Source organism: Gasterosteus aculeatus, chromosome 7 (genome assembly GCF_964276395.1).
Source record: "Gasterosteus aculeatus chromosome 7, fGasAcu3.hap1.1, whole genome shotgun sequence".
Classification (NCBI taxonomy): domain Eukaryota; kingdom Metazoa; phylum Chordata; class Actinopteri; order Perciformes; family Gasterosteidae; genus Gasterosteus; species Gasterosteus aculeatus.
In genome coordinates this window covers 23,020,058-23,047,842 of record NC_135694.1, presented here as the reverse complement: position 1 = coordinate 23,047,842, position 27,785 = coordinate 23,020,058, and the positions used below count along the sequence as shown (strand labels likewise).

Below are 27,785 nucleotides of genomic sequence, written 5' to 3'. Positions count from 1 at the left end.
GAGCCGTGACTCCCTTCTCAGGAATCCGTTCCCCCTGTTGCACAACAGCCGGGAAATAATGGAATGAGAGACAGAGGCGGATGAGGGTGGAGTCGTCCTCCCTGCCTATCGGGCCTCTCGCCTCCCCCCCTTTCCCCACTAAGCCTGTGTTTGGCTGTTGCGGTTAAAAGAGGGAGAGCGAGGGCACGTACGAGCTTTCGCTGCAATTGAAAGATCACTTTTTCCCCTCTGCCCACGGTGGAGGATGGAGCGGAGAGGGTGTGCCGGAGCACAGATGGGCTCTATTTTGATTATGGCGCGTGTGTTGTCATGGGAGACGGACGGAGGGGCGGGGCCACGTGGTGAATGTTGGTATATAATACTTGCACTTGAACTCCAAAGAGCCTGGTCATCCAGTGGCTCGGGCTCGTCCAGACGCGGACAAAGTTGACCGACTTTTCCTTTTTACTACCTGCCACCACCGCTGACCGCTTACACCACAACAATCTGTGACATTCAGGACTTGAGATTTGATCACCTGGCCTTCAACTTTTGGACACCATTGTAATCTACAATGCTCTGATACCAGCAAAGAGAGGATGCTGAAGACAGAGGGATTGTTGTGTCATTTGGATTTTAAGCTCGAAATTGAATGGCTCTGAAAAAGGTAATTTAGAAAAACGTGTGCGCTATAAGCGTAGGTATGGCGATGGATGTGATGTATTATGGCGTTGGAGGTTTCCCATAGGTATGTCCTGCGTATGCAGTCATGTGTCCCTATTTCCTGTGTTTACGTGTGTGGCTTGGTGCGTTTGTGATTACATGTGCACTTGCGCCTGCATAGCTTCTGTGTTGACATGTGAAAGAGGGAACAGTGGTAGTATATTTAGAGTTGTCAGTCCAATTGCTATTTAGAGAACAGAAAGGCAAGAAAAGTCAGTTGGTGTCAGCTTATGACATGAAACTACACAGCGAAGAAATCTATGCTGCAGTGGTAACTGTGTATAATCAAGGGCCAAACAATGCGCAGAGGCTGTTTGCAAGTCCATGAGCGTGCTGCATATTTCGCCTCCTTCGTATCGTTACGATTTGATCGTTGGTTATTTAATGCATTTATACTTACTCAGTTATGGTTTTCCTCTGCTTTGTGCTCCTCTCCTGTTTGTTTGGACAACATTTAGATTTGCGAGTACCAGAAGACGTCGTGTGTTTTTTCCCGTCGTCAAGCAGCATTTTCTGGTCCCTTGCGGTCACATGTTTCTCCTGCAACATTCTGCAGTGTTCGACCACTCAACTTGTTGATTACATGAGTAGTATGTTCAGAGGTTGTGTGGATTCTTGACTGAGGAGATGAAGAGGTGAACTAAGGACACAGCCGAGGCCCTCCGTTTGATGTATGAGGTCATCTGCAGTCGTTTGTCTGCTGGTGTGCTTTACTGGACTGTTTTAGAGGCCGTGGCCGGGACCTGGCGAGGACAGCTGTGGTTTGGCTGTCCTTATAGGTGCCTAACTAACGGACTCCGTAGGGGTAAATATTAGTCATCGTGACTGTGGAGGAGAACTGTGGTATGTTCTGGACAAAGCAGAGAGAAATATTGAGGGAGAGAGAGAGAGAGGGGGAGGGAGGGAGGGAGGGAAGGAGGGAGGGGGGGGGGCATGTCTTGGCTCACGTATCTTCAAAAATGTGAACCCTGTTGTGCAATCTCGTTTGGACGGAAGAAAGGGGATGTAACAATGATTCAATCGATAGCTTTGCTGTGCTTGTGTATCTGGGGGATATCGATCCAGAGGAATACTTGCAGCTTGAAGACACAAAACAAATAATAACAATCGTTACTGAATAGATACCAGTACAGACCATAATAAAAGCCTTGGTGGGTGTTGAATTACATCAGACCTTCCCAGCCTTGCTCTGGAGTCTTGAGACTGATACACTATTCATATTATAGTATACTCATTTATTTTATTTTATCAATGTATAGGCTTCATTCACCTATTATTCAATTTGAGCCATGTTATTATATACATTTTTGTTTTCCAAGAATTTTAAAGATTAAGGATGGTTAAATCCTTAACCTTTAAATGGTAAAAACTATTAACAAGATTGGCATTTAGCATCATTCACCAGTGTGTGTGTGTGTGTGTGTGTGTGTGTGTGTGTGTGTGTGTGTGTGTGTGTGTGTGTGTTTTACAACTTGTTGAGTCACAAAAACGTTTTCCACAGTCACAATGTGGGACCTGCTTTCATTATTGGGACAAATTTGCATGTTCTCATAACTTAGATCATTTGATTAGTTGAATGTACAGTGCACAATCATGTACAGGTGCATGGTTGTATTTCTGTGTCAGATCCCTTTTAACTCCTCCGCCCTGAACAGTAAGAGTTTATGTGCTGTTGTTCATCTGTCAGCACATGAGCTTTTACGGTTAAGGGAGGAAGAGAATAAACAACTCTTCATCTAACTTTCTTTTTCTTTACCTCTCTTTTCTTTGCTTTACTTCAATCAGTCAGCACACAGCAAATATTTTACCAGCACACATAAAGGAAACAATGTATAATGGGATAATTTAATGTTATGATGCAGGAAGCAGTGAAGAGTGCGATAGTTCTCAACAGCTTCTGTAAATCTTCATTATGCTTTGTAGCCTGTGACGATGCTGTGTGTCACATCTGTATTGTAAACCAAATATTACCTTGGTGCAGCCGTGATCTGTAAGGTGTTTTTTGGTTTTAGCAATCCCCAACCCCACCCCCTCCTCCCCAAAAACCTTTGAAGAACCTCAGCTGCATCGAGTTTGAACAGCTGCTACACATCACAGGACGAATCAACCTTGATTGTAAACGTCGTGGTGGAATCTGGAGCCACTCAAATAGCATCTACCAGTTAACTGAGAAAACTGAATATATGTTTGTTGTTACAATGAAAGGTACATGTGTAAAAAAGTATCCCCGAAACACTGTTAAATGTATTATTTCATTTTGTTCAATTACATCAGGCATGCATTTTGCTCCCAATGTTTCATCTGGGAAAAGGTTTAGTAGCTCTGGTTCAAATAGACAAATCCTTACCGCTAGAGGGAAGAATAGGCCTTATTATGATAGAGTAGTGCTCCATGAATTGGCCAAGGGCTAGTACTTTATTTGTGGGTGAGTTTATTGTGAGCATGCATACATGTTGGTTAGAATCGGGCCCAGTGTTACAGTGGTGCCTACTGGGAATTCCTGGCTGTTCTACAAAAATAAATCAGTGCGCTCTCGTCTGGTGGGTAGAGAGGCGAACAGGTGTTGGAGCTGGCTGACTCATCCGTTCAGCATGTGCTCTTTGCATTCATTACTATGCTTTATAGTCAAACCTAATGAAGTTAAAGTGAAAAGCCTCATGTGTCCATTTGTGTCATTACAAACTTAGTAGTTAAGCTGTGTTTGGTGTTAGAAAGATTCCATGTTTATTATTGTGATATATATATATATATATATACATATATATATATATATATATATATATATACATATATATATATATATATATACACACACACATACACGGTATAAATGCAGTTTTGATGTATTATCAAGGGAAAGGTGCAGCAATAAACAAGTCAATCTGTCAACTCTCCTCCTCCAGACCGTAATGTCTGTAGATGAGCAACGGACATTCTAAATTGAGAACATTTCAACACAAACATTTCAAATTACTAACAAACTCAATTAATACATACAACTTTTTATATTTCAGATGTCACCTGCCCCTAACGACCATGGCTGTAGACTGTTACCATGCTGCTGTTGCTAGAGTAACAATCTAAAGCCACGGTCGCCATGGAGACAGCAGGGTGGACGGAGAGCCGGAGTTGCTATGGTAACTAGAAACCGCAGGTCTCATTGGTTCGCTCGCTGATATTACGTACTTACATGGTGTAGGACTCCCCCCAATGCAAGCCCACACAGGTTTCCTCACTGAGCTGAGGAGCAGGAGAGGGAATATTTAACATACAGAGCGTACTGAACACTTTTTCCATGATGTTATTTTTCCGTTCGGGTTGACATCACTCCGGCACGGCCTCCGCACGTGTTGCCAGTGTGGTGTTTTGCTGCATTGCCAGGCTTCAGTAGCCATGACTGTAGACTGTTACTGTACTGTGACACTGTATAAGCAGTAAGCAGTCTAAAGCCAAGGTGCTGATGCTCTGGCCGTGTGAGGGGGGAAGATATGGCAAGAAAGGGCGAACACTCCCGTTGTGGAAACCTGCGGAGAGAATATTGGTATAACATTACTGAATTCAAGCCTGTAACAATTCCCAGGAGGTGGATGCTGATCAATACGGCCTTTGTCGACGAGGGGAATCCCAGTGACGTAGATAGTAATTGTGGAAGAGTAGATGCTAAAAACAGCGGTGCTTTTTACGTGCAAGAAACAATATATCACTACAAAGATGGAAACAAAGTAAATGAGTAAATAGAAATAAATCAACCAGACAGCAAATCTTCTGAACGTTACACTGATTAGAAATCCACATTTAATGTAAACAGATCAAATCATCTCATATTTGTATCTGAATGTAATAATATGCATTTAAAAACTATTAGCAAGATTGGCATTTAGCATCATCCACCAGTGTGTGTGTGTGTGTGTGTGTATGTGCGCGCGCTAGAGTGAGTCAGGCAGAGAAACAAGAATATAGAAGGAGGAAGGGGAGTACAGTTTCACAATTTTGCCAAAATAAGAGTCACCAACACAAGAGAAGGAGAACTTTTTAGTAATATCCCTGCAAAACTTTGACCTTCCATGAGGTTAAGATTATTTAGAGTATTATCTACTATATTATCAAGCAGCCTGGAAGAGGTAACTATTGAATAAGAATGTTTCAATCTGTCCCACTCATTTACAAAATCCCACTCGCTCCTTTTTTCCCCTCAACATACATAAACTGTGTTTTTTTTAACGGTTCTTTGACCAGGAAATTAAATGAATGAGATACTCCTGAAGACGACTCACAGCAGTTCACCTCTTAATAACTAGAGAAATGATTGGTAACAACCAATCAATCTATCTCTCTATGAAGAATAAATGTGAAATAAATCAATTAATTTCACTTAACCAAGATGAATTTCAATCCTTAAAAGCAATTATCATGTTAAACACAGAGTATTTCTGCAACAGGTTGCCTTATAGTGTGTCTCAGCACCTCGGTGGAAGGACAGCGACTCATCGGCGCTGTCTGCGGTGCTGAAGTTGGACGACACAGGTCTCATTTTTACATTTGTATTTTTGCAAGAGATTGATTAAAAACGGCAACAACCCAAATCTTAGTTCAAAACAACAATATGTGTTTTACCTCATGACAAATTTAATTTAAAAGTGTTGCCCCCCCCCACCCCCACCCCCACTACCTACTACCTACTACCTACTAAAGAGCCCTTCTTCAACTTAGCCTCGTCCGGAGTGGACCACAGGCTCTGCAGTCTGCTATATCAATAACGAATAGATGTTGCTGAGGAGTACCGTCACGCGTCTCTCTGCTCGACAAGTCACGTGCCCAAGTGTACGGGCAGATGACGTCACTTCAAGAGAAAACCAATCGGCTCACGTCCTATTCTGCCACCTGGCTTATCAGAGCGCGTAGGCAGCGGCTTGGTCTGGCTCGGTTTCCATGGCACCCGGGAGAAAGTGCTGGACCTGACGAGCATCCAGTGAAATACACCATATCCATAAAAGGAAAGTGAGTCGTGCTTGAGCCTGGGTTTTGTGGGATGTTCGTATTCAATTTTATTTGAAAATTTAAAAAAAAAACACCAATCTAAACGTTTATATTACTTGACGATATTTGAGCATTACACTCACATCAACATTCGCTAGGACGAATACGATTGGTATCCTACTGCACTGTGACATATTAACACCCGTTTAATTCTTATTCCCTGCATATTCTATTAAAATACTTCAATATCTAAGGTTGCCAGGCTTTAATTAACATTGCCTGATCAACGTCAGTGCAACAGCAGCCCCAACAACGAGTTGTGAATGAACAAGGGGTTTCATTGACTCGCTCCGCCCACTGTTCGCACACGAGCGTCAACCATCGCGCGTTCACCATTGCGGGGGCACGGCAGAGGATCACACCGCATTGTGCGTGCGCGCGCGCGCGCGAGGGCTATGCCCATGTAAGGGCTGTAGTAGGTGACTGCGCATCATCTGCAAAGTGCGCAAGAATGACGCAGGGCTGACTTCACCAGCTGACTACGTCACAGTACCGAGACCGAAAAAAAAAGAAAGTTAAAAGGAAAAGCCGACCGGAAGCGTACAGGGGAGGGGGAAGGAGGAGGAGGAGGAGGAGGAAGGGGAGAGGAGGAGGCGAAGAGTTTACCGCCACACCGGAAGAAAGTGATGGTTGTAATGTCATCACTACCACCGGAAACCTCCCGGTGCCGCGCTCCCAAGAATGTAGAGAAAGGTTGGTGAGGAACACCCCCCCCCCCCCAGACACCGTCTCACACGAAACATGCACAGCCACGCGCACAGGAGAGGCATGTGCGCCTCTGTGTTTTGGGGCATTTGGCACATCGGATGGAGAGTACCGGAGGATCCGGTGGTGCTTAAGAGGCAAGCGGCAACCGAAACAGCGACTAACGGTTTAATCGTGAGGAGGGGGAAAAAATGACGATATCAATGTGTATTTGTCCCGTTCTTGAAACATATCGAGCCGCAACCAGGCAGAAAATAACACATTCAAAAATGCCATTTTTGACCCGCAGTTTGTTTAGTATTTTCTTTTCTTTCTGCCCGCGTGGGAGAGAAAATGAGTCACACTGCACCAACTTGGGAACCGCGTCAGTGGAATCAGACTACAGGGCTACTTAAGCAAGCCAAATACTCCCTCTCTCAAGGCTGCACTTCATCAGAGGGGATTTTCTTTCCCCTCCAGGTCTCCAGACACAGTCACACAAAAGCAGGTCTGTAGGATTAGTCATTGAACTTACCTCCGTCAAAATTCCCTCTGTGGCCATGCCTGCGCCTTCTTGCTGTGTGTCTGTGTCTTTAAACTTGTTCTCTTCTTCAAAATGAAACTGTCAAATTGGTGCCATTGCCGTCTTCACGCACCAAAGTCGCTCTCCACACAGACCGGATTCTCCCCTCAACCGTAGGCTTTTTATAGTGATCCCATAGTAACTCGTAGAGAGGGAACGGGGGGGGGGAGGGGGGGGGGGGCAGAGAGAGGGAGGAAGGTGGAGAGGGAGAGCTCATTCAAAGATTCACCTACACATGTACGTGCGTGTGCCACGTCATCGCACGCTATTTATAAGGGGGAGGGAAAGTATAGCCTCGATCATTGTGCACCGCTGGAACAGGGAATAATGAAAATAGCTTGTTTGCTCTGTATGTGGCTATTTATGATGAAATGTCAAATAATAAAGCTTTATATTATATGAATATTCCAATAGACATTTGAGGTCTCTGAAGTCACTCATTGGTGTGTCTGGACAATCGTTTTTCCATAACGGCTTACTTAAAACATAATTACCCCTAAATTTCACAAAGGATGCATTTCAGATTGTGTATTTTTTGCTTCGGTCATTGGATATTGTTGCTCAGTTCAAGTGCAAAATTTTACATATTCACAAGTAGTAATCAATCATGTTCAAACCATTCAAATATATCAACCCACAACAACCTTACAGATCCAATCCTCTCGAAGTAGATTTAAAAAGAAAAAAGAAAAAAAAGGTCTCCAGAGGTGACACACAAATATGTTCAAAAGGAGTTTGCCGAATGATAACGATGACCAAATCGTTTAAGCAAACCAAATGTTTAGATGAGGCAATGAATCATCACTGCTGCTGTGAATGGACATGTTTAATGCAGTGCATTGATGTGTCTTTTTATATATTGAAGATATTTCATAAGTTAAACTTCACCCAACTGTCCAACCCAGTTTAGGAGAGTAGAAACCTCTGCAGAGATGTGACGGCATTCGTGCATAGACCATCCCGATGATACATTCAGAGGGAGATCGTTGTGCGTAAAGAGGTTCACTTTGGACAAAGGACTAATGTCCCCTTTGCGTTTTTTCAATAAGTTGAGGAAGCACGCGGTCATGCACGGTATGAGTTGAGACCGTGCATTCCTCCAAACAGCAGCCAGGGCGGGCGGGCGGACACACACACACACATTAGAGAGGAATCCCGTTTGACCAACAATAGATTTCATGGGAAAGGTAAATAATGATTCCACTCTGCACTTAAAATCCATAATATACAGGCTGAAGAGGATGTTTCTTTAATACTGTAATGGTTACAGGTATTGGAACCCAAAAGCACAACTCCGAGGCAGAATCCAATCAAAAGTTCTTTACTTATACAGGCAGGGTCAAAACCGGGATAGCAGTCCAATGGGCAAACAAATCCAGAGGGGCAGGCAGGAAACCCGTAAACGGGGACAGGCAGGGTTCAGAAACAGGATGGCAATACAACAGGCAAACAAATCCAAAAAGGGCATAGGCGAAGAGTTCATGGTCAAGAGAAGGCAGGCTAGGTCAGGACATCTGTAATCGGAAAGATGCTGGAAACCGCTGGAAAACTTGGCATGCACACAAGACAATCTGGTGGAAGTGGAAGTGTGGGGACCTAAATAGTGAGGTGCTAATGAGGGAATGGGTTGCAGGTGGGAAGGGCATGAGGACCAGGTGAAGAGAATATGGTGATTTCTTGTTGATGACAGGATCTGGAATGACAATGAGTAGAGTTAATTGACAAGAACGCAGGCAGGAAAAAAACTAATAAGATGGGGAATTCGAGACCAATACCTCTATTTTCTTTCCTCTTTTTTTATCTGCTCGTGAATATAGAACTACATTTGGAAAATTGCTCCTCGTCACCTTCAATCCATTTTGACTCCATTCAATCTAATGGGCTTGGTTGGCCCGGCAAGGTATCAGGAAGCAGCAAAAAAGCATTTTCCGTCCATTGACTCTTCATTGGTACAAATTGTAGGGAACACCTCCTGTCACTCGGCCTTCACCTGTGGAGTTTGGTGGTTGATTTTTAACATTGAGTGTGGACCAAAGATGATCCAAGCACAGACAAAGGTTACAATCTCTGTCATATGCCAACAGCCAAGATATCAACATTCTAAAATTGTACCATAAGATAATTAGAGGCAGAACCCTCTCACTCATTGGGCCTCATTCACCATGTTACGTCTGGCTGCTCTATTAGTGTTTTCTCCTCCCCCATGTCTTTGTTTCCAGTCTGTTCTTCACAGGTGTGGTGAGTTGCTGCTGACGATGCAGGCGTGGCCAGCTGTTCCTCCAGCCAATCCAGCTCTCAGCTCTGCTCTTTAAAATGTTTGTTTGTGAGAGCTTGAGGAGGCTTGTGTTGGGAGAGATTGAGTCATTGACATTGATTGAAACATTGAAAAATATATGGTTTATGTTGTTTGTTAAACTGTGGTCTATTGTACACCCAGGTCTGTGTTTATTTACTTACCCCAAGAGCGCTGTGGAGCAGGGCTAGGTAAGATACCCTGGGGTCTACATACACCTGTAGGAAGAACCTGTTGCCTACACTAGATTAGAAGTTGGCGGCTGTCGCCCAGTGTATTGTAGCAGTAAGGTAAGTGGTGTGATAGGTTAGATTGTGGTAGGTAGGTTTAGAGAAGCTTAGGGTCCTTTGTTTTCTTTGCTTTGACAGACCGCTGGCACCGCCCTACTCCACAGGCCTTGTTACCTGTTAGTCCTCCTATCCCGTGTCTTTGTACTTGTGTGTGTGTGTGTGTAATTGTTTGTATTGTTGTGTGGAAAATAAACCCACCATAGCCATCCATTGTAGCAGCGTGCTTTACTTATTGTGGTAGCAAGCTAGTGCCTTTAGCATACAGGTTCATAATCATCCAGTGGTCTTGGGTAGTTACACCTTCCTCCTCCCCCGACCCCCGACCGACCGACCTTAAATTTGTTCTTAAAGTTCCTAAAGAAAAGTACATGTGATTTATGACATGTTCCTAAACAGCGGGATTGGTCACAGGAGCGGTCTTAGAATGATGAATCCAAATATGTCGTAAATTGAAAGCTTGTGCCCCGTTGCTCCTATTTAGCAGAGGTTAACGGCCCCTTAATTCCCATAAAAGGGCATGAGATGACAGGGCCGCGTGCACACTCCGGGAAATAAATCTGGTCACGGAAGATGCGTTCCCTCCTCAGGGCACGATCTGCAACATTTTGCAGCAGCAGTAAATACGCCATTGTGTGGTGTAGTCCTAGTGGGCAGAATAGACCTACATGGCCCGTAAATACCATGACCAGTCACTTATTATTGGATGGCGAGGTTCCTTGTTAACATAAATTATGTGAATTGGCAAAGCAAGGCTAGTTCATTTATATAGGCCTATAGGCACACCTCATATCCCGTGGCAATTCAAAGTGCTTTACAAATGAGCAGAAATGTAAGTGTGTGTATTTATTGAAACAAGCAGACATGTGTAAAATAATTAATTTGTTAATTATAAATGAGATTTCATTTTAAATTAGAACAGACAAACGGTATAACATGTCAGCTATCAATTTTGTAAGAGTGCTCTTGGGACGATAACATAACGTGCGTAAATTCTGTTCTTACCTAAGAACAAATCCCGAATAATAAAAAAACATTGAACGCCAGAGTCGTTGTGACTGCGTAAGTGGGAATTGAGCACACATTTGATGAATGAGCCCCATTCTTCACAGCTCTGTCACTTCTACCCCGTCATTTCCACCTCTCACTCAGCCTAATCACCTCATTCTGTGCACCTGATAGTCGCACTCACCTGTCAGCCCCACTCGCTCCCTCCAGTATTTAGACTCCCACCACCCACTCGCTCGCTGCCAGGTCGTTGTGAGCAGCATGTCAGACTCTTCTCTCGGACTGATTTCCGGGTGCCGACCCTGCCTGACTACCGCGCCTTGCCCCGCAGTAGTATTGTATTATTATTTTTCACGCCGTCTTCCGTGCCCACGTCTTTTCCCGGTGACTCTACCACCTGTGTTTGTCTTGTGAAAAATAAAGACTCTGTGCTGGACTACTGCTGCTGCTTTGTCGTACCGCTTCTGGGTCCTCACGTCGCCCGTAAAAACATTGTTGCATTTTGGGGGATTAACCTGTGGATATCAGATTATGGTATGTGTTATTTCACACACTTGAGAATTGGTTGAATGGTGACACAACTGACAAGCTGGTCCCATGTTTTACAGTGGCAAGGTCAAAAATGCAAAACCTTGTTTTTAATCTTTCAGAACTGTGGATGCATGCTGAGTAAACTAATTTTCTCATTCTACAACCCACATGGTTATTGGCGCCATGGTGACATAAACACACAAAAACGGCTTCCGTTTAATGTACTTTAACTTTCTTTCATCCCTTGTAGAAGATCGTCTTTTGCTTCTTGTTTTCAGTTATCAGTTACTGTTATCAGTCCTCAGGCATTCATCTCACATTCAACTCTCAACAGGTGTGTATCTGGAGGCTCCATTGTAAATCATGTGCAGGTGATTTCCAGTTCAAACCTTTTATCTGTCTGTCCTGCCCGGTTGTTGGCTCACTTTCTGTATCCTCATCTGTATTCCGAACAGAGATGGCATTCAGATAAGACAGAAAGAAAAACAAATTCTTCCCTCCCATATTCTCCTTTCTCTCCTTACAACCGCCTACCATGCCTTCCCACCTCCCTTGCTCCCATTCTGACTCACACTGAATTCCCAGTGAGCCTCCTCTCACCCCCCCCCCCCCCCCCCCCCCCACCCACGCGCACACTACCCCTCCGCTACCATTTGTGTTTTCTCTCCCTTTGATTGCAAAGCTGGCTCAAATGCAGTAAGCAGGGCAAGAGAGAATGAGCAAATGAAAAAAAAAAAAAAACAGGGAGGGATGGAGACGGGGAGGAGGACGAGGACTCTGGCAAACGTGCCCATAATGAGGTTTCAGTAAAAGGAGAGCCTTCGAGGAGGAGGAGCGTCTGTGTGACGGTGGTGGGGCCGTGTGTCGAAAAGGGAGGTGTGGAGGTTTTAAAGGAGTAGGTGTCTATTAGTGAAACCCCTCTCGCCCCCGCGTCGTTATGCCTCCACCGTCTCCGTCCTCCGTTCTGGCCTGCGAGACGGCAAACCCACACTCACACACAGCGACTCCCGTGTCCACCCACGCGCCCGGGCAGTGACAGATGTTGTGAAACTAGTCAGAAACTTTGTAGATTTGTGTGTATGTGTGTGTGTGTGTGTCTCTGTGTGTGTGTTTGTAAGGTTGTCTGACAGGTGGGAGGAGGACATATGTGTGTAATGGTGCCTGTACTTGCTCAGTGACATGTGTTCCTCAGCCATCGGAGCCAATTAAATGGCTCCAGCAAAACTGACTTACCTGATATGCACATGGCAAGATTATTCCCGTTATTTCATTCTACATCTACAAAGCATCAGTGGCAAAAGGAGCCCACACGGGCGTTGCTTTTGTTAAATCATTAACGGCCTTGTCTCATCTGCTGCAACTTCAACAGTGACTCACACAAAACTTCCAAACATTATGCCGAAGTCATATGCTGAATGAAATTACCGTGCGACGCCAGCTGTATGTGCGTATGCGTGTGTGCGAGCGTGGGCGTCGTGTATCCTGCGTCTACACAGCCTACTGAAAATGAGGGAGGAGTTTCAAAGACAGAAAAAAAAAAAGTCATTACAAAATCGTGCTGTTTGCAATCAATTTCATTTCCCTGTGTTCCAGTCCCGGATACATATATTAGAAAAACTTAAAACCCCACTGAAAGGCATAAGACCGGAGGCCACTATTGATTGCAGAATTCTTTGCTGCGGAAAAATATTCATCAAATGAGGAGAACTTTAAGGCAAAGATCCATTAAGGGGCAACAAGATAGACTATGTATGCAGACAAATATTACTATTTGGTGGGAAAATACAAACATTTAAAACATATGAAGTTTTAAATATTTACTCATCTCCAATGAAGAGTTGGAACACTATAATCCTGAAAAAACACCGACTTAAACAGTGCTTTAACAAGCGTGAGGCAACTTAAAAATGGTATATTAAGGGCTTACGATTGTGTTGTTGGTGCACAACAGTTTTTGTTGTCAGTTATTATGAAACTTTTACTGAATCAGGTCATCAAGTGCTCAATAGCTTTCTTTGCTACAACTTGTGAGTAATTCTGCCTTCTTTGTTTAAGATTCTGATTATTCTCTTAAGGGTCCTCTGCAGCAATACGTCACTCTATCTCTGCCTTTGTGCTCATTCCGCCCCTGTCACCCTCCACCCTATTTTGTGAATTATACATTAAAGCCAGTCAAATGGATGTACTCCAAACATCTAGTGCCAGCAAATATGCGTCACGCAAGTCTTCCTGTCTGTCTGTCCTGTACACACCCTTTTCCCTTTCTGTCTCCCTCACCACTTATCCCATTTCAGTCATCTCACTTTCATCTTCCCGTCACATTCACTCTTGTTTATTTGTAGCCCGATTTCAAACGCCAGCGTTTTCAATCCGCTCCATCCTCAACCACAATGTTCCACCCTGGTCTCACCACCTTTCTCTGCTGATTCTATTCCCCCATCCGTCTTCCTCCTCCATCTCTAAAAGTCATCTCCTCCAACCTCGCAGTGGCCCAGTGGGGAGTGGGGAGTGGGGGGAGGGGGGGCAGATGGACAGCCTGAAAGAGAGAGAAAGGGGGGAGGCAGGAGACATTGAGGAATTATTGAGCTGGAGAAACCCCCTGGTGTCAGAAATTCACCTGCAAAAAAAAACTCCCTGCTTCCCCCGCTTTTCTCATCTGTATTCACAGTGTCTCCCCCCTCGTGCTCTCTCTTCCTGCATCATGCCTCCTCGCCTCCTCGTTCTCTCTGTCTCCCTCCCTCACCATTTTCCTGCCTCCCCCTCTCTGTCCTTCTGTGTCTCTTATCATTCTGCATTGCTCTACCTGCACCGTGGTGCAGCACTGACAATCAGAACTCTGCACACATACGCGGATGCGCACGAGCGCTCACTCCCACACACACGCAGACTCGCGCGCACACAGGGAGACACACGCCCACCACTTCCGGCGCCCCCCCTCTTCTTCTCTCACACCTCTCCACTGCAGACACGAAACATGCTACAACCCCTGGTGTGCAAGAGCTTCATCAAAAGACACTGGTAGCACTACATCAAAACTGCATTCTGCTCACACGCAATGTGGCTTATTGTTTATACCTCCGTCATATTTGCGTAATTAAAAACAGCGAAATTATTAAATAATAGGCCATTGAGAATCATGAAACTCACGATCAACACCTTAATCTAAGTTTGCATTGCAGGTGCTCTAGCTAAAATAGTAAATACAATAGAATAGAAATATACAACAACATTAATGAAATAAGAAAATTATAGTAAAACCCACTACTACCACTATTATAAACATGTTGAATAAAAACCGAAAATACAAACACTGTAGATAAAAACATGGTCTATAAAATTGTATAAATAACCCAACTGAATGGTTGACTGCCTGTTTCGTGATATGTTGGTATACTGTAATGGACAATTATGGACTAAATAAACTTATTTTATAACTACACACACAAGTATTTGTAGACATTTCTGATTACTATGCCGAAGAAGTGAGCTATCCAGCACTTTGGATGAATTATTTAGTGACAGGTTATAGGAGCATGTATGGAAAAAGAGGAGGTTTGCTCTAGCTCTGGATGAAGAATCGTGTGTGGGAGATTTATAAGAAGAAGACGAGTCTCTGTCCCTTTAACTTGGTGTTGCTAGGGAAATGAAGCTGTTTACTCTAGATCAGCCTCACCGATGATGTCTGCTTGAACTCTACGTGCTCTCCACCCACAATCACCCAAATACACATGCACTTCCCAGTCTTTCTGCGTATGTTTCTCTTGTCTGCAGTGCCCGGAATTACCATTCTTGTACAATTTGTTAGTTCCCATTAAAGTCATAAGTGGAAGACGTGAGAGAAAAAATGTGGTGAGGAGAAGATGTTGCTTCATTTACTTAAATGTGACAGCATGCAAAAGTAGATGGGAGAAAGTTCTTTATTGGGCCTATCCAAGGGGTAACACGACATTGAAGCTAAAAAGTTAAATAAGAACTTCTAGATGTCAATCCTGACATCTAGTGGTTATTTGGTTGAATTGAGGGTGTGTATGTATATAGGATCTCTGTACGTTTCTTTAGATAATGGGAAGACCTTTGAGCCCTCTTTTCCCAGTCCTTGTATGTAGATCAAGGCCTACGTAAATATTACATAACATTTTAGACTGACATATATTTTGTCAGATTACAACAGAAAATGAGTATCATAACTAGATGTCTAACAATATCTAAATTATTAGGAAAACGAACAAGGAATCTATAACAAGGGGGTGTTACAATCTAATCATTTTGCCTAGTGCAAGGTTGGAAAACTTCTAATCCATCTAATCAATTAACACAATTCTATGTAAACACGTTTAGGGGAAATAAGTGTTATAGACATATAAACAAATTGAATACATTGTATTGTAAATTATTAATAGAATAAAGGATATCAAGACCTTGTTATATGCAAAACCAACAATTGGCCTACATCAAAAGAAAAAATAAGGGCACATTCTATGCATATGAAATTCAAATACAGATATAAATGAAATGAACAAAAAAGCTCCGAGAGAAAAAACCTCTATTCGCTTTTATGACTGCCGACGCTTATGTTTTATCTAGTTGGGCCACCGTACTTGTTGTGTTTGTTGTTTCAGTTGAAGCAAAGATGGCGAGCGAGCTGGACAGAGTGCGAATCTCAGCTGCGGAACTCAGAGCTTTAGCGTCGAATTCAGTCGATATCCCTGACTGTCACAAAGGTGAGATTAAGTAAAGCGGATAACTGATGGAATTGTAATTGTGGAAAAGTCAATAAATTCAAATACAGAAGTATTCCAAGTAAGCGCGAAGTAGCCTACGGAGTTGCTAAGTTTATAACCAGCTAATGTTGTTAGCTAGCTAGCTAACTGCCTACCCGTTCTTTGGTCCCGCGCGGTCTGTTTTAAACGCCCCCTTTAATGACACCAGGCAGTTTATGAGCGACTGCTTTCATGACGTGACGTTAACCCTTTTTAATAACCGTACTGGTCATTATATTTACTCCAGTAACCTCGCAGTTGATTACTCTTACGAATACATTATATTGTATGTATATATATATATATATATATATATATATGACGTCAACAATTGTTAAACGTTACAGCTTCCCCGAAGACAACTGTTTTTTTTTTATCTCAATTGCTCAATTAAATGAGCACACTTGTCCGTGTACCGTCGAGGTTCTTATTTTGAACATAAAAAGTTCATCTCTCCAGTGACTATTTTTCAGTTAGACATAACTTGTGATGTTGACATTTTGAACAATATATATCTTCAGTGGAAATTACTGGGTCGGGGGTGAGTGCCACAGACAGAGAAGGGATGTCAGGAATTATTGAGAGACTTGGTATTTTTAGATTTTCTATTTTGTTCATAGGCAATATTGACATACACCCATACTCAGTCTTTTTGATTGTTGTTTTTGTTTATGCAGAGGAGCCGAAGGAGCATCTAGTAAACAAGCAGCACAGGAAGAGTGAAGGAAAACGTCATGAGGTGCAGCGCTACCAGCTAGGAGCTGGACAGGGAAGGTGTCACCGTGACAGTGAAGGGGTAGAAACTGGCCAAACTGACCCCCTGACTTCTAATTCACTTGATCATGGTCAGCCATCGCAAAGTAAGAAAAGGGGAGTCTTAGAGAGTTGTGTGTGCACAGAGGACGTGGCAGTCGCCAACAAAAAGGAAGAAGATAGAATGAGAGGTGACGGTAGCCACAGAAAGGGCTTTCACTCACAGTCCAAATCAGAAGCAAACAAAGAGAAAGCGTTTGTTGAAAATGACAGAGAACACGAGGAAGCTGCAGAAGGTGCTAAGCCAACGCGGAAAGCTCGCAAACCAGACAGAGAATTTTATCAACCTGGGAGCCGCAGGAGCATCCAGGGAAAAGACTCGGGAGTTGGAAAAGAGGAGGAAATGCCTCCCGCCAGGCAGAATAAGCCGAAAACTGAGCCAGAATCCCTTTTCAGTACAGAGGAAAAGGGGGGTAACAAAAAAGGTCACATACAGAAGCAGGCAGGAAAAGCCAAAGAAGTAAAAGGTCTTCTTGAAAACATAAAGTTGTCTAAATCAGATACAAACGGAAAGCATGGGAGCCAAGGTGTGGAAGAAAGCCCATTACCGTCTGATGCTTCAGTGGATAAAATGACTGACAAAGTAGAACAACTCAGTGTGAACGAAAAGGATGAAGTGGGATGTGAAGGCCAAGTCGTTGAAGAGTTAAGCAGGAGACGGGAGACAATTGATAAGGAAAGGAGAGACGAAGGGGGAGGAACAAAAGAGGAGGAAGAAAAGGTAGAGAAGAAAAAGGAAAGGGGTAACCGCAGGAGAAGAGGAGGTGAAAGGGAAAAGGAAAAGGAGAGGAATCAGGATTCCAGAAGGAGAGAAGATGAAGCGAGTGGTGGAGGAAAGAGCGACCAGAGGAAAGCTGAGATGGAAAGAGACAGGAGAGAAGCAGATCGGGATAACAAAGCTGGTCAGACTGGAGTCGCACAACTAAATAAAAGAGAAGAGAATCGCAGAGGAGGAGACAACAACAACCAATCCAGAGCCGCAGAGAAAGATGCTAAGGCAGGGAGAAATGCAGACCTGCCAGTTGAACGAGGCAATAGACACAGATCCAATGCGAACATCACCACACCAACTTCAAAACGCTATTCCAAATCAGATATTCGGCGCTCACGGAATCGAACATACAGCAGTAGCTCAGCCAGCAGTGTGACCAGCTTGGATGGTCCTCGTCTGGGGATGGTTGTGGAGAATAGCCGCTTGGCACTGGTGCACAATACTGACAAGACTGCTAAAAGTGGAGTAGGACAAAGGAGTCATTTACAAAGCTGGACGGCCAATGGGGAGTCATCCACGGAATCACCGGAGGGGAGTGAGATGAGTGACAAAACAGACGATAGAAAGAGGAGAAGAGGCGTAGGAGGGGACCTAAGTGCAGAGAGACGGAGGGAGGAAAGGAACCGACCAAAAGGAAACGACGGGGGAGGTCGGGGCATCTTTAGGGTTTCTATTGAACAAACGTCTGGTACCGCGTCACATAGCGGGACGTCACAACAACGCAAGCCAGGCTTGGTTCCTCGTGGCAGAGGTGGGGGTATCCTGGTGCTTCCAGCACGCACAGACATCTCCAATTCACCCGAGGTTGGACAACGGCTTCTTTTTGGTGGAATTAGGGGCGGAGGCGCTTGCAGGAGCAGAGGAGGCCGAGGTGGAGTGAGACGACTCTGGGATCCCAATAACCCCGACCAGAAACCTGCCCTTGCCAGTACCCAATCCTCACAGCATGTATCCCTCCAACAGCCTGTATATCTTCAGACAGGGACTGGATACGGCCAACTTCACTTTTTGGACACAGACGATGAGGTAGCAAGCAGTCCTCCGGTCCCGCAGGGGGAGCACTTTCGAACGCAGCAAGCTGCTGCCATGGCCTTCTACAAATTCCAAAACTCTGACAACCCTTACTGCTACCCCATGTCCACCAGCAACGCACATAGTCCTGGCGCCACCACCAACCAGCGCTATCCATATCCTTATCATATGGGGCCATACCAAATGGCTCCCCCTAATGGTATGTATCCAGTTGCTGGCGTGGGTCAGTTCTGTGGGAGTTACAGGGGAGCAGGTTATTCGCAGCCTGGTGCGGGAGGTAATTTGACACTTGAAGAGGTGCAGCAACAAGCTAGAGGAGAGCTCGGCAGGATGCTGAGAGGTGCAGATGCACAGGAGCTCCAGCTCAGCAACCTGCTGTCCAGGGACAGAGTGAGTGTTGACGGACTGGATCGCATGACCCAGCTCAGGTGAGGACAGGAAAAGATGTGTCAGTGGCCCTCTTCCTTTTGTGTGTGGTCTTTTTTTACTCTTTTACTCTTTCTTACTTTTTTTGTGTTGCACTTGTTTGGCTGCTAGTTTCATTTAATGTCCTGTTATGCCCTCTTTCTTTTTCTAGAGCTGACCTTTTGGGGGTGTACGAGCAGATCATCCTGAGAGACATCGACTTCTCAGACTCGCAGAATGTGGATCAGTCTTTGTGGAAGAATGTCTTTTACCAGGTCATAGAGCGCTTCCGGCAGCTACTGAAAGACCCAACGTGTGACAACACTACTCATATCAGAAACCTGCTGCTCACGCTGCTGGATGAGGTGAGAAAGGGCAGAGTTACTGCAACTTGCATCGCACATCCGTGGGCCGTGTTCTTGCTTTGGAACCGATCAGGATAAAGTATTACTAACTATGCTCTTTGGGCACCTCCTGGGGTACATAGTTGTGACCTTGTTTAGTATTCGGATAAGCACCAGATCAGTTAACCAAAACTAGTTTCATAAACAGGTCATTTACATGCTGCCAGGGAATCTTGGAAATACTTGTGTGTGTATATATATATATATGTCTTTGTTGATCATTGTTTGTGTTTTACAGGGGGCACTATTCTTTGATGGGCTGCTTCAGAAGCTGCAGACAGTGTACCAGTTTAAGTTAGAGGATTACATGGACGGCATGGCGATCAGGGCTCGGCCATTACGTAAAACGGTACAGCACTAATCCTTTCAGGCTCTATTTGGTTGTGTGTGCGCAAGATTTATCATTTATGCATGTTAAAATGAACGCTTGAATATGGCCGCGCTAATCCACCAACTGAACACATTATGTTGTGAATTGAAAGTTTCTGTTGTGTTTCTGTCTTTTTCAGGTGAAGTATGCTCTTATCAGTGCACAGCGTTGCATGATTTGTCAGGGAGACATAGCCCGTTACCGGGAACAAGCCAGTGACTCTGCCAACTATGGCAAGGCTCGCAGGTAGGCTGTAATTCAACACACATTCATGAGCACACAATGTGTTATGTCATTGAACATTTCATTTTGACTGAGTCGGGACTACATTGTAATAATTATGTAACTCAGGGTCAGTGCTAGCCTTTTTATCCCATATCCAATGATTGCACATTTTCATTTTCCTGCAGTTGGTACCTCAAAGCCCAGCAGATTGCACCCAAAAATGGCCGACCATATAATCAGCTGGCCCTGCTGGCGGTCTATACAGTAAGTGATGTGTAGTTAATGTAGGGATAGTAGGTTGGTGTGAAAAAAGCTCTTTGCAGGCATAACTGGATAACTTGAGTAACTTTGTTTTTGTCCCTGTATGTTCCCAGTTATGTCTATAGGATGAATGAAAAATACAGCTTAAAGAGTAATGTTCTGTTCTCACCCAGTCAGCGTGCGTCCTTCTAGAGGATGCCTCCCTCCTCTTACTTGCTTTCCACGCTTCTCATTTACAGAAGCGGAAGTTGGATGCCGTGTATTATTACATGCGCAGCTTGGCAGCCTCCAACCCCATCCTGACGGCAAAGGAAAGCCTGATGAGTCTGTTTGAGGAAGCTAAGCGCAAGGTCAGACATAAGCAGACGTTTTTTACTTCTCCCAATTCTCCTACCACTTTTCTTTAGGTAGCGCTAGTGCTTCAAGTTCACAGACTTTGTGTCTTGTAGGATGAGCAGCTTGAGCGAAGGAGGAGGCAGGAGCACGAAGGAGGCTCGAGGGGGCCGGCAGTAAGAGGTAGAGCAAGAGGGGAAGATGGAGCTCGTGTGGAAATTTGGATTTGTAGACAAGCAGCTACCCGATCCGCTCAGAGGGGAGGGAGTGAATCCAGCAAAGACTCTGAGCAGGATGGAGAGCTGGGAAGTATGAGCGCCAGTGATGTAAGAACCTTTCTTTCTTTGCTCTCTGTCTTTCTCTCTTTCACTCACATGCACATCCTCACATATGGCATCACATGAATGCACTCATTGCAACTTATGCCAAGTGAGAAATGGCAAATAAATGAGACAGACCGTCTCCATGTAGACGAAGGATTCTCTGCCTCTGCCTTTTTAGGTGCGGGTAGTACCCTACCATTTATTCATCTTTGGCTAATTCATAACAAAGGGAATAATTTGTTGCTGCCCAGAGCTTTTTTTCTATTGAAAGGTCATCATTTTTCATACCATTATCTTCTTATTTCTATTCCCTCTACCAAATATTTGTTGTTTTCTTCCTCCTTTTTTTTTTTTACATCCTCTGTAGCTGACCCGTTGATAGTTCTAATAATAGTTTTGGTGTCCATGGCGATGAGCTATAATTTACAGGTGTGAATTTGGATTTCACTTAGAGAAACGCAGTCAGTAAAACGAATAGAAAGGCTTTTATCTGCACCTCATTGGTCCAATCACTAGTGTGTTCTCTTACAACTTACATAGATAGTCACTCAACACACTGTTTTCCAATTATGATTTTCAAGATTACTTACAATACTTTCTTGACCCTTTAACAAATCTATTGGTATCTCTCCAGTGTATTTTACTTTGATTTAGTGTTAAATGTATCCTGTTGGTAGAGGCATCTGTATGTGTATCCGCTTTGCTCTTTCCAGCTTCAGTACCCTTTCCACCCCAATTGTTCAAATCCTCTGTTGCATTTAAATAGTGACATCCTCTCTAAACCACTCTGTTTTGTCACCGTTACTAGATGGCGTTTACCCCGGATTAGTAATACATTTTTTATCATCTGTCTCTTTTCCTTCTCCAGCTAAATAAGAGATTCATTTTGAGTTTCCTGCATGCCCATGGAAAGCTCTTCACTAAAGTGGGGTGAGTGTTGTCTCATGTATTCCAGCTCTTCAATTCACACTGAATGAGCCTATGAATTATTGTCTCACATTTGTCTGTTTTTTTTCTTTCTGTAATCTTTTTGAATCTATGTCTTGCATACACAGCATGGAATCTTTCCCTCGAGTGGCGAGCCGAGTTCTTCAGAAGTTCAAGACGCTGCTCCAGCATGGCCCGTCCCAACTGGGCTTCACACACATGCTGCAGATCATCACCATCAACATGTTCACTATATACAATGCCCACAGCAGAGGTGATTCTGCACATAAACACCTTTATTTTTCTATTATTATTATCAGACAACAAATATGACTTCAAGGCTTTCATTTACTGTGTTTATCTACTTAATTAATTCATAAACATGGCCTCTGGATAACATCTCAATTTGGTTTATTGCTAAAAATTTGACTCCAAACAATAAAAATATGTTTGAATTCACAATATTTATATGAAGAATGTTAGGAATTACTGTTTAAAGTTCTCGTTTCTGTTTATCAGGTGAAGTGGGAGACGTGCGGTCCGTTTTGCAAGAGCAAAGCACCGCCTTGGGCCTCGGCATGTTCGCACTACTGGTGCAGCGCTGCACAGAGCTGCTCAGGAACACTCCTGCAGGTCGGGGGACAGAAAGCTCCATGAGTATCACATTCGGACACATGTCTAAGGCCGAGGGTCTTTATTCATACCTAGTCCAGGTAGACGGAAGTTAGGTCTATTAAGTGTTCCTTTTTAAAAAGAAATGTCCCCGTTTCTCTTTTAGAACCAGTGCCCGTGGCAGACGCAGAGGAGGAGGGAAAAGGGGAGGAGCTAGGGGGTATGGTGCGGGTCTCTGCCTTTTCACTGGACCTTAAAGAACTACTACCAAGTATCAAGGTCTGGTCCGACTGGATGTTGGGGCAACCAGACCAGTGGAACCCACCACCCTGCACTATAGAGTGAGCATTTCAAACCTGCAGTAAACCATTTTTTTTAAGGGGGCCACTTGAGAACCGTGGAAAGGAGTTGTGAACACAACATTATGCATGTGTTTTATACTGCTCGTATTGATTCAGAGTGTATTCATATCACTGCTATTGGTTGTGCTCGTAGCCTCTACTTACCACACATACCAACTCGTTTCAGATTGTAGTTCTTTAAAGTTAGTTTTGGCTTTTTCCTCCAAGTGGCAGCCCTGATGTTTGGCAGTGCCTGGCCGACCTGTGCAACATGCTGGCACGGGTCGACCACGAGGAAGTGCCGCTGTACAAAGTCGACACTGAAGAAGTTGAGGGAGATGAGGAGCTGACCGTGCTGCAATTGAAGGAGGATCAGCTGCTCGCTGGCTTTGTGCCGCTGCTCGCTGCGCCACTGGAGCCCTGTTACTCCGACAGACACACGGACGTGGTGAGTGGAAAGTAAAGAGGGATTTCTCTTTGATGTAACACTGGTACGTGTTGCTTCTCCCGCGAAGCAAAAGACAATTCTTCCGTGAACCGCAACACGCTAGATTGGACCCGTACCACTAACCTTATCCGGTCCTACACATATGCTTCCGTTCTCTTTCCTTAGGCAATAGCAGCCGATTGTAAGAGAGTGATGGTGCTGAAGTACTTTCTGGAGGCTTTGTGTGGACAGGAAGAGCCTCTGTTGGCCTTCAAAGGAGGCAAATACATCTCTGTGGCGACTTTTCCACCTACCCATTCAATGGATACAAGGAGCAGGCAGGATTCCCTCACAGAGAAAGAGGTGACTTATTTTCTCCTACTTTTCCTCTAAAATGTCTTTCTCTTCCTTGAGCTCCCTCCATGTTTTCTTCTCTGACTTTTGTATTAAATTGTGTTCATTGAACATTCCGAGGACTTTTTTTGACTGACATTTTTTCTGGAGTGGTCTTCTGGAGCAGCGGCATCTTAACAACTGGCAGGCAAAGACTAAATAAACTAATGAAGAAGGCCTGCAGTGTGCTGTCAGAACTATAATAGTTCTCTGTATATATATAATATTTAACTTCATTTATGATGGATTTTTCCACTATTCATAATAGTTTTGACCTTGTTTCTTGTACAGTGTCTCTTGTTTGCACTTGAACCTTTGCTGCTATAATCTTGTGAATTTCCCTGCTGCAGGACTGATAAACGATTATCTTATCTAATCATAAATAGTGGAAATAAAATGGGAAAATATGTCCTACCTGTGTGTTTGGCAGGCTGATGATGTCATAGTCGAGGCAGAGTCGTCTCTCTCCGCATCAGAAGGGGAGGACGATGCGGGCGACAGTGAGAACGACATAAGACAGCTGAAGGCACGACGCAACGTTCTCACAAACAAACTGGCTCAGCAACAGAAGCGTAGGGATAAAATACAGGTAAAACGGACGTATCCATTCCTAACGACACATATTTGAATATGGTAATATTTGAATGTTACGAGAATAAACTTTAACAAATTTAACATGTGTGCGTTCCAGGCGGTGCTGCAGACAAGCGGACAGCTCGAGCTGGAAGTGAGGCCTCACTTTCTGGTTCCAGATACAAATGGATTCATCGACCACTTGGGAGGGTTGAAGAAACTCCTTCAGTGTGGAACATACATAATAGTTGTGCCACTTATCGGTAAGATGAAACTGATGAAACCAAAGGAGAAAATAAATGAGCGGAAGAATACGCGCTCTTGTAGACTGGATGAAGGAGGGTTAAATTGTGGTGTGACATGTTTAGAATCATAAGAATGCCCCATTTCTCTAATGTTAACTGTAGAAAAAAAGGATCTTTTGTAAAGTGTACTTATTATTTTGACCATAGTGCCGTGTGTTCTCTCCCACAGTGATTACAGAGTTGGATGGTTTGGCCAAAGGCCAGGACAACTTTGCTGGAGGAGTGGGCTCGGGAGGACGTGGCGCCGGTGGCCGGGGCAACGGTAACGTTAACGCGGCCCATGTGCGAGCCGTTCAGGAGAAGGCCCGGTTGGCCGTGGCTTTCCTGGAGAAAGGATTCGAAGCCAGGGAACCGTTCCTCAGAGCCCTGACAAGCAGAGGAAATCCGCTTGAATCTATTGCCTTCCGCAGTGAAGACACCTCTGGACAGCAGGTGAGGGCCCAAATAATTACAGCTCAGAATGTTTGTATCTCTTTTATTGAGTTACATTTAGTGGATTTGGTTTTTATATTGTGCAACGACATGAGGCTTTTTCTTTCGGTGGGAAGCCGTGGTTGACTCCTGATTGAAAGTTCTTACTTTCATCAAATGTTTGTACTGAGATTTCTTTTGGTGACATGGTGTTCTATTTTCCTCAGGGTACCAATGATGATGTGATTCTGTCCTGCTGCCTCCACTACTGCAAAGACAAGGCAAAGGATTTCATGCCTGATCAGAAGAGTACGTAACATTGCCTGTCATTCATTCACTGTACAGATTTCCTAACACACACGTGTCAAAGTGTATCTCTTGCTAATCCTCCCCACCCACAGATGGGACAGTGAGGCTCCAGAGGGAGGTTGTACTCCTCACAGATGACCGAAACCTGCGCGTCAAAGCCTTGACCCGCAACGTCCCAGTGCGAGACATCCCCGCTTTCCTCAGCTGGGCCAAAGTGGGCTGAACCAGACCAGGTTGGAGTCAGAAAAACCCAACTGCTGAAGCCTGCTTGCCACTCAGCCACGAGAGAAGATACACGAGAGAGCAGGGGAGAGAGAGCGGATGACGAAGAAAGCGTAGCACCACTTCATAGGATACAAGCAAATGTAAAAGAGAACAGGGTGGTTTAAATCAGCTTCCCTTCCTTCTTATGGAGTGTGTGTTTGTGTGTGTGTATATGTTCAGATCAGTGGGCTCCCCCAGAAAGAGACAGAGAGACTTGACAAGTCTCAGGAAGGCTGGACTGGAAGGAGGAAAGAGGGTTGAAAAGTGGTCGGATTTGTAAGCGCTCTGGTCCAGCCTTGAGCATCCGCGCCTAGTTGGTGAGTGTGTACTCTGCGAGCAGTGTTAAAATTTTGATGCTGACGGCAGAAAGAGACCGAGAGAAGGTGAGCGTGTACGGTCATTTAGTTGATTGAAAGCCGTAACTGGCACGTCCACACTTCTCTTAGGGCCCAGTCGCAAAGACCGCATTGGCCTCTTCAGCAGCCATCGGATAAAAGGAGGCGGAGAGAAGTAGCGGCTGGAGGTCGGTCAGTAGAGCTTTTAAAAAGTGGCTGGTTGTCGTGAGGGTCAGTTGAATCCTCGTGCAACTTCCACACCTCCCAAGTGATCCATGCAGCTGTGGTATTTCCTGCAAACTCAGGAAGTGCTTAATGTCCGTTTGGAAACTTGTGCTTTTTCCAGCTTGATACTAATATTAAGTCTGGATACTAAGGACACATTTCGATAGAGTTAACAACAACAACAAAAGTGTGATTTACCCTTTTCATTGACAGTTTTTGATTTTTACTTGTTTTTGAGCTCATGTAGAAAGTTTCCGTTCCCTCCTTGTGGTCCATTTCTCTTTTTTTCTTGACTCTTGATAATAAGCATTTGAAAAACCTTGATTTTATCAACCTTTTCTTTCTTTTTTTTACAGATCTGGGTTTAAATGTATTTGTGAAAAATGATTTGCTTCTGGCTTTGAGCAAATGTATGCTATTTAATAAGTCAATTCTTTTGGTTTGTAGTGTGTTTTCAGCTGCAGAATGTTAAGCTATATATCGACTACAGGATTTGCTCCTTTGAACGGAATTCCACCCCTTTCATCACTGAAAACAAAACAGTATGAAAACAAGATGTGCAAATACTGTTTTTTTTAGACATGTTTCAAGTAGCTTGGAGTATATTTTGCTTTATTTTCTCTTCAGCTTTACTGGGAGCTTTAGTCTTTTGTGCTTTTCAGTTCATACCACCACAGACATTTGCCTTTTCATACATTCATTTTATTCACATGTTTTCCACAGTGTGATTTTTCTAAAACTCCAACACTCCCACTTTCCTTTAATTGCAAAGTAAAGCATGTAAAATTTCCATCAGTAGTATTTGTGTGCTTGCTTTCACTCCTTGTGGAGATGCTGAGTCTTATTGGCTGTTTTTTGTGCATATAAGGTGTCCAAATGCGCAAAGTATTTGTAATCTACACTTTTTGTTCTATTGTTATGTGGCATCATACACCACTTCAAAATTTGATCATACTGATTTAGCTGTAGAACAATACTGTATGTAGAAGAGGCTACCTTTCCTTTGTGATGGTCCTGTACCCGCTACTGTTTCCATCATCAGTTGACGTTAAATTATCTGTAAAAACCGTGACACCTTTTTTTTTGTTTGTTCTGTTCTAGTGCTACTGTAGTGTTCAGCAGTTTCCTGTGTTGAGTTGCTCTGCTGCAAATATCAACTCAACAAATAGTACATATTCATCATCCATCAATAAAAGGTTTTCATGGCATGTTTCGGTGATATTATTGTATGAAATAGGTCTTTTGTATCTATCTAACCTGTCTAATGCCTGCAGTAAAAGACAACCTATAATTTGCCAAGACATAACCAAATGCTTACTACTGGCCAAATATCTCAGAAAAATAATGTGTATAAATCTCTGACTTACCAAAACCGTGAGATGGATTCCCTCATGTGGTAGTAGAAGACGGTGGGAGCGATGAAACAAAAAAGACAAAGAGTGCAATTTGGGTATAGCCCTTAACTACAGGAAATATCTTGGAAAACTGATCAAAATAGACAGAACATGAGGATGAAAAGTTAAATGGACATGATTATTTTCTAGAAATGCCTCAAAACACCGAACTGCTCTTGTTCAGTCCTGACATATAGGCTTAGGGCTGATAAATGATCACGTGTTAAAACTCCCATGATTTAACGCACTCTTCTATACCAAGCGAATACTTGTCAACATGCATCTTCAGAGCGCACAAGTGAGAAGGATGCTTCATGTGACATTTGTAAACAAGCAGAATATGTTCAGATCCTCGTTTGAATAAACAACCATTGTTATATTTTGGGATTCATGCATGAACATTATACATTCATACACGTGAATGCGTGTGTGAAAGTTGCGTGTCC

The 27,785-nt window shown here is 43.9% G+C and overlaps 1 protein-coding gene across 2 annotated transcripts; it reads left to right on the top strand.

Moving 5' to 3' along the window:
- Positions 1-382: 382 nt before the first annotated feature.
- Positions 383-27,153, top strand: smg6 (SMG6 nonsense mediated mRNA decay factor). 2 transcript variants are annotated; one of them, XM_078105278.1, is made up of 20 exons: positions 383-646; positions 15,745-15,846; positions 16,563-18,930; positions 19,080-19,272; positions 19,550-19,660; positions 19,821-19,927; positions 20,092-20,170; positions 20,407-20,517; positions 20,617-20,826; positions 21,692-21,753; positions 21,879-22,024; positions 22,270-22,383; positions 22,529-22,703; positions 22,932-23,151; positions 23,317-23,493; positions 23,954-24,112; positions 24,215-24,359; positions 24,571-24,833; positions 25,040-25,121; positions 25,214-27,153. In XM_078105278.1, the coding sequence occupies exons 2-20, from the start codon at positions 15,756-15,758 to the stop codon at positions 25,342-25,344; spliced, it is 4,944 nt and encodes a 1,647-aa protein (XP_077961404.1). In that variant the 5' UTR covers positions 383-646; positions 15,745-15,755; the 3' UTR covers positions 25,345-27,153. The 2 variants fall into 2 exon arrangements, with proteins under 2 accessions (XP_077961404.1, XP_040037017.2); XM_040181083.2 differs by lacking the exon at positions 383-646 and having other exon boundaries at positions 15,575-15,846.
- The last annotated feature ends 632 nt before the right edge of the window (positions 27,154-27,785 follow it).

What these genes read in the sequence shown, in the direction of transcription:
- smg6 (XM_040181083.2), top strand. Translation starts at nt 15,681, where the DNA reads ATGACTGCCGACGCTTATGTTTTATCTAGTTGGGCCACCGTACTTGTT. An exon ending in AACTATGGCAAGGCTCGCAG is followed by an intron (nt 19,928 to 20,091) that starts GTAGGCTGTAAT and finishes ATTTTCCTGCAG; the next exon opens with TTGGTACCTCAAAGCCCAGC. An exon ending in AGCGTAGGGATAAAATACAG is followed by an intron (nt 24,113 to 24,214) that starts GTAAAACGGACG and finishes TGTGCGTTCCAG; the next exon opens with GCGGTGCTGCAGACAAGCGG.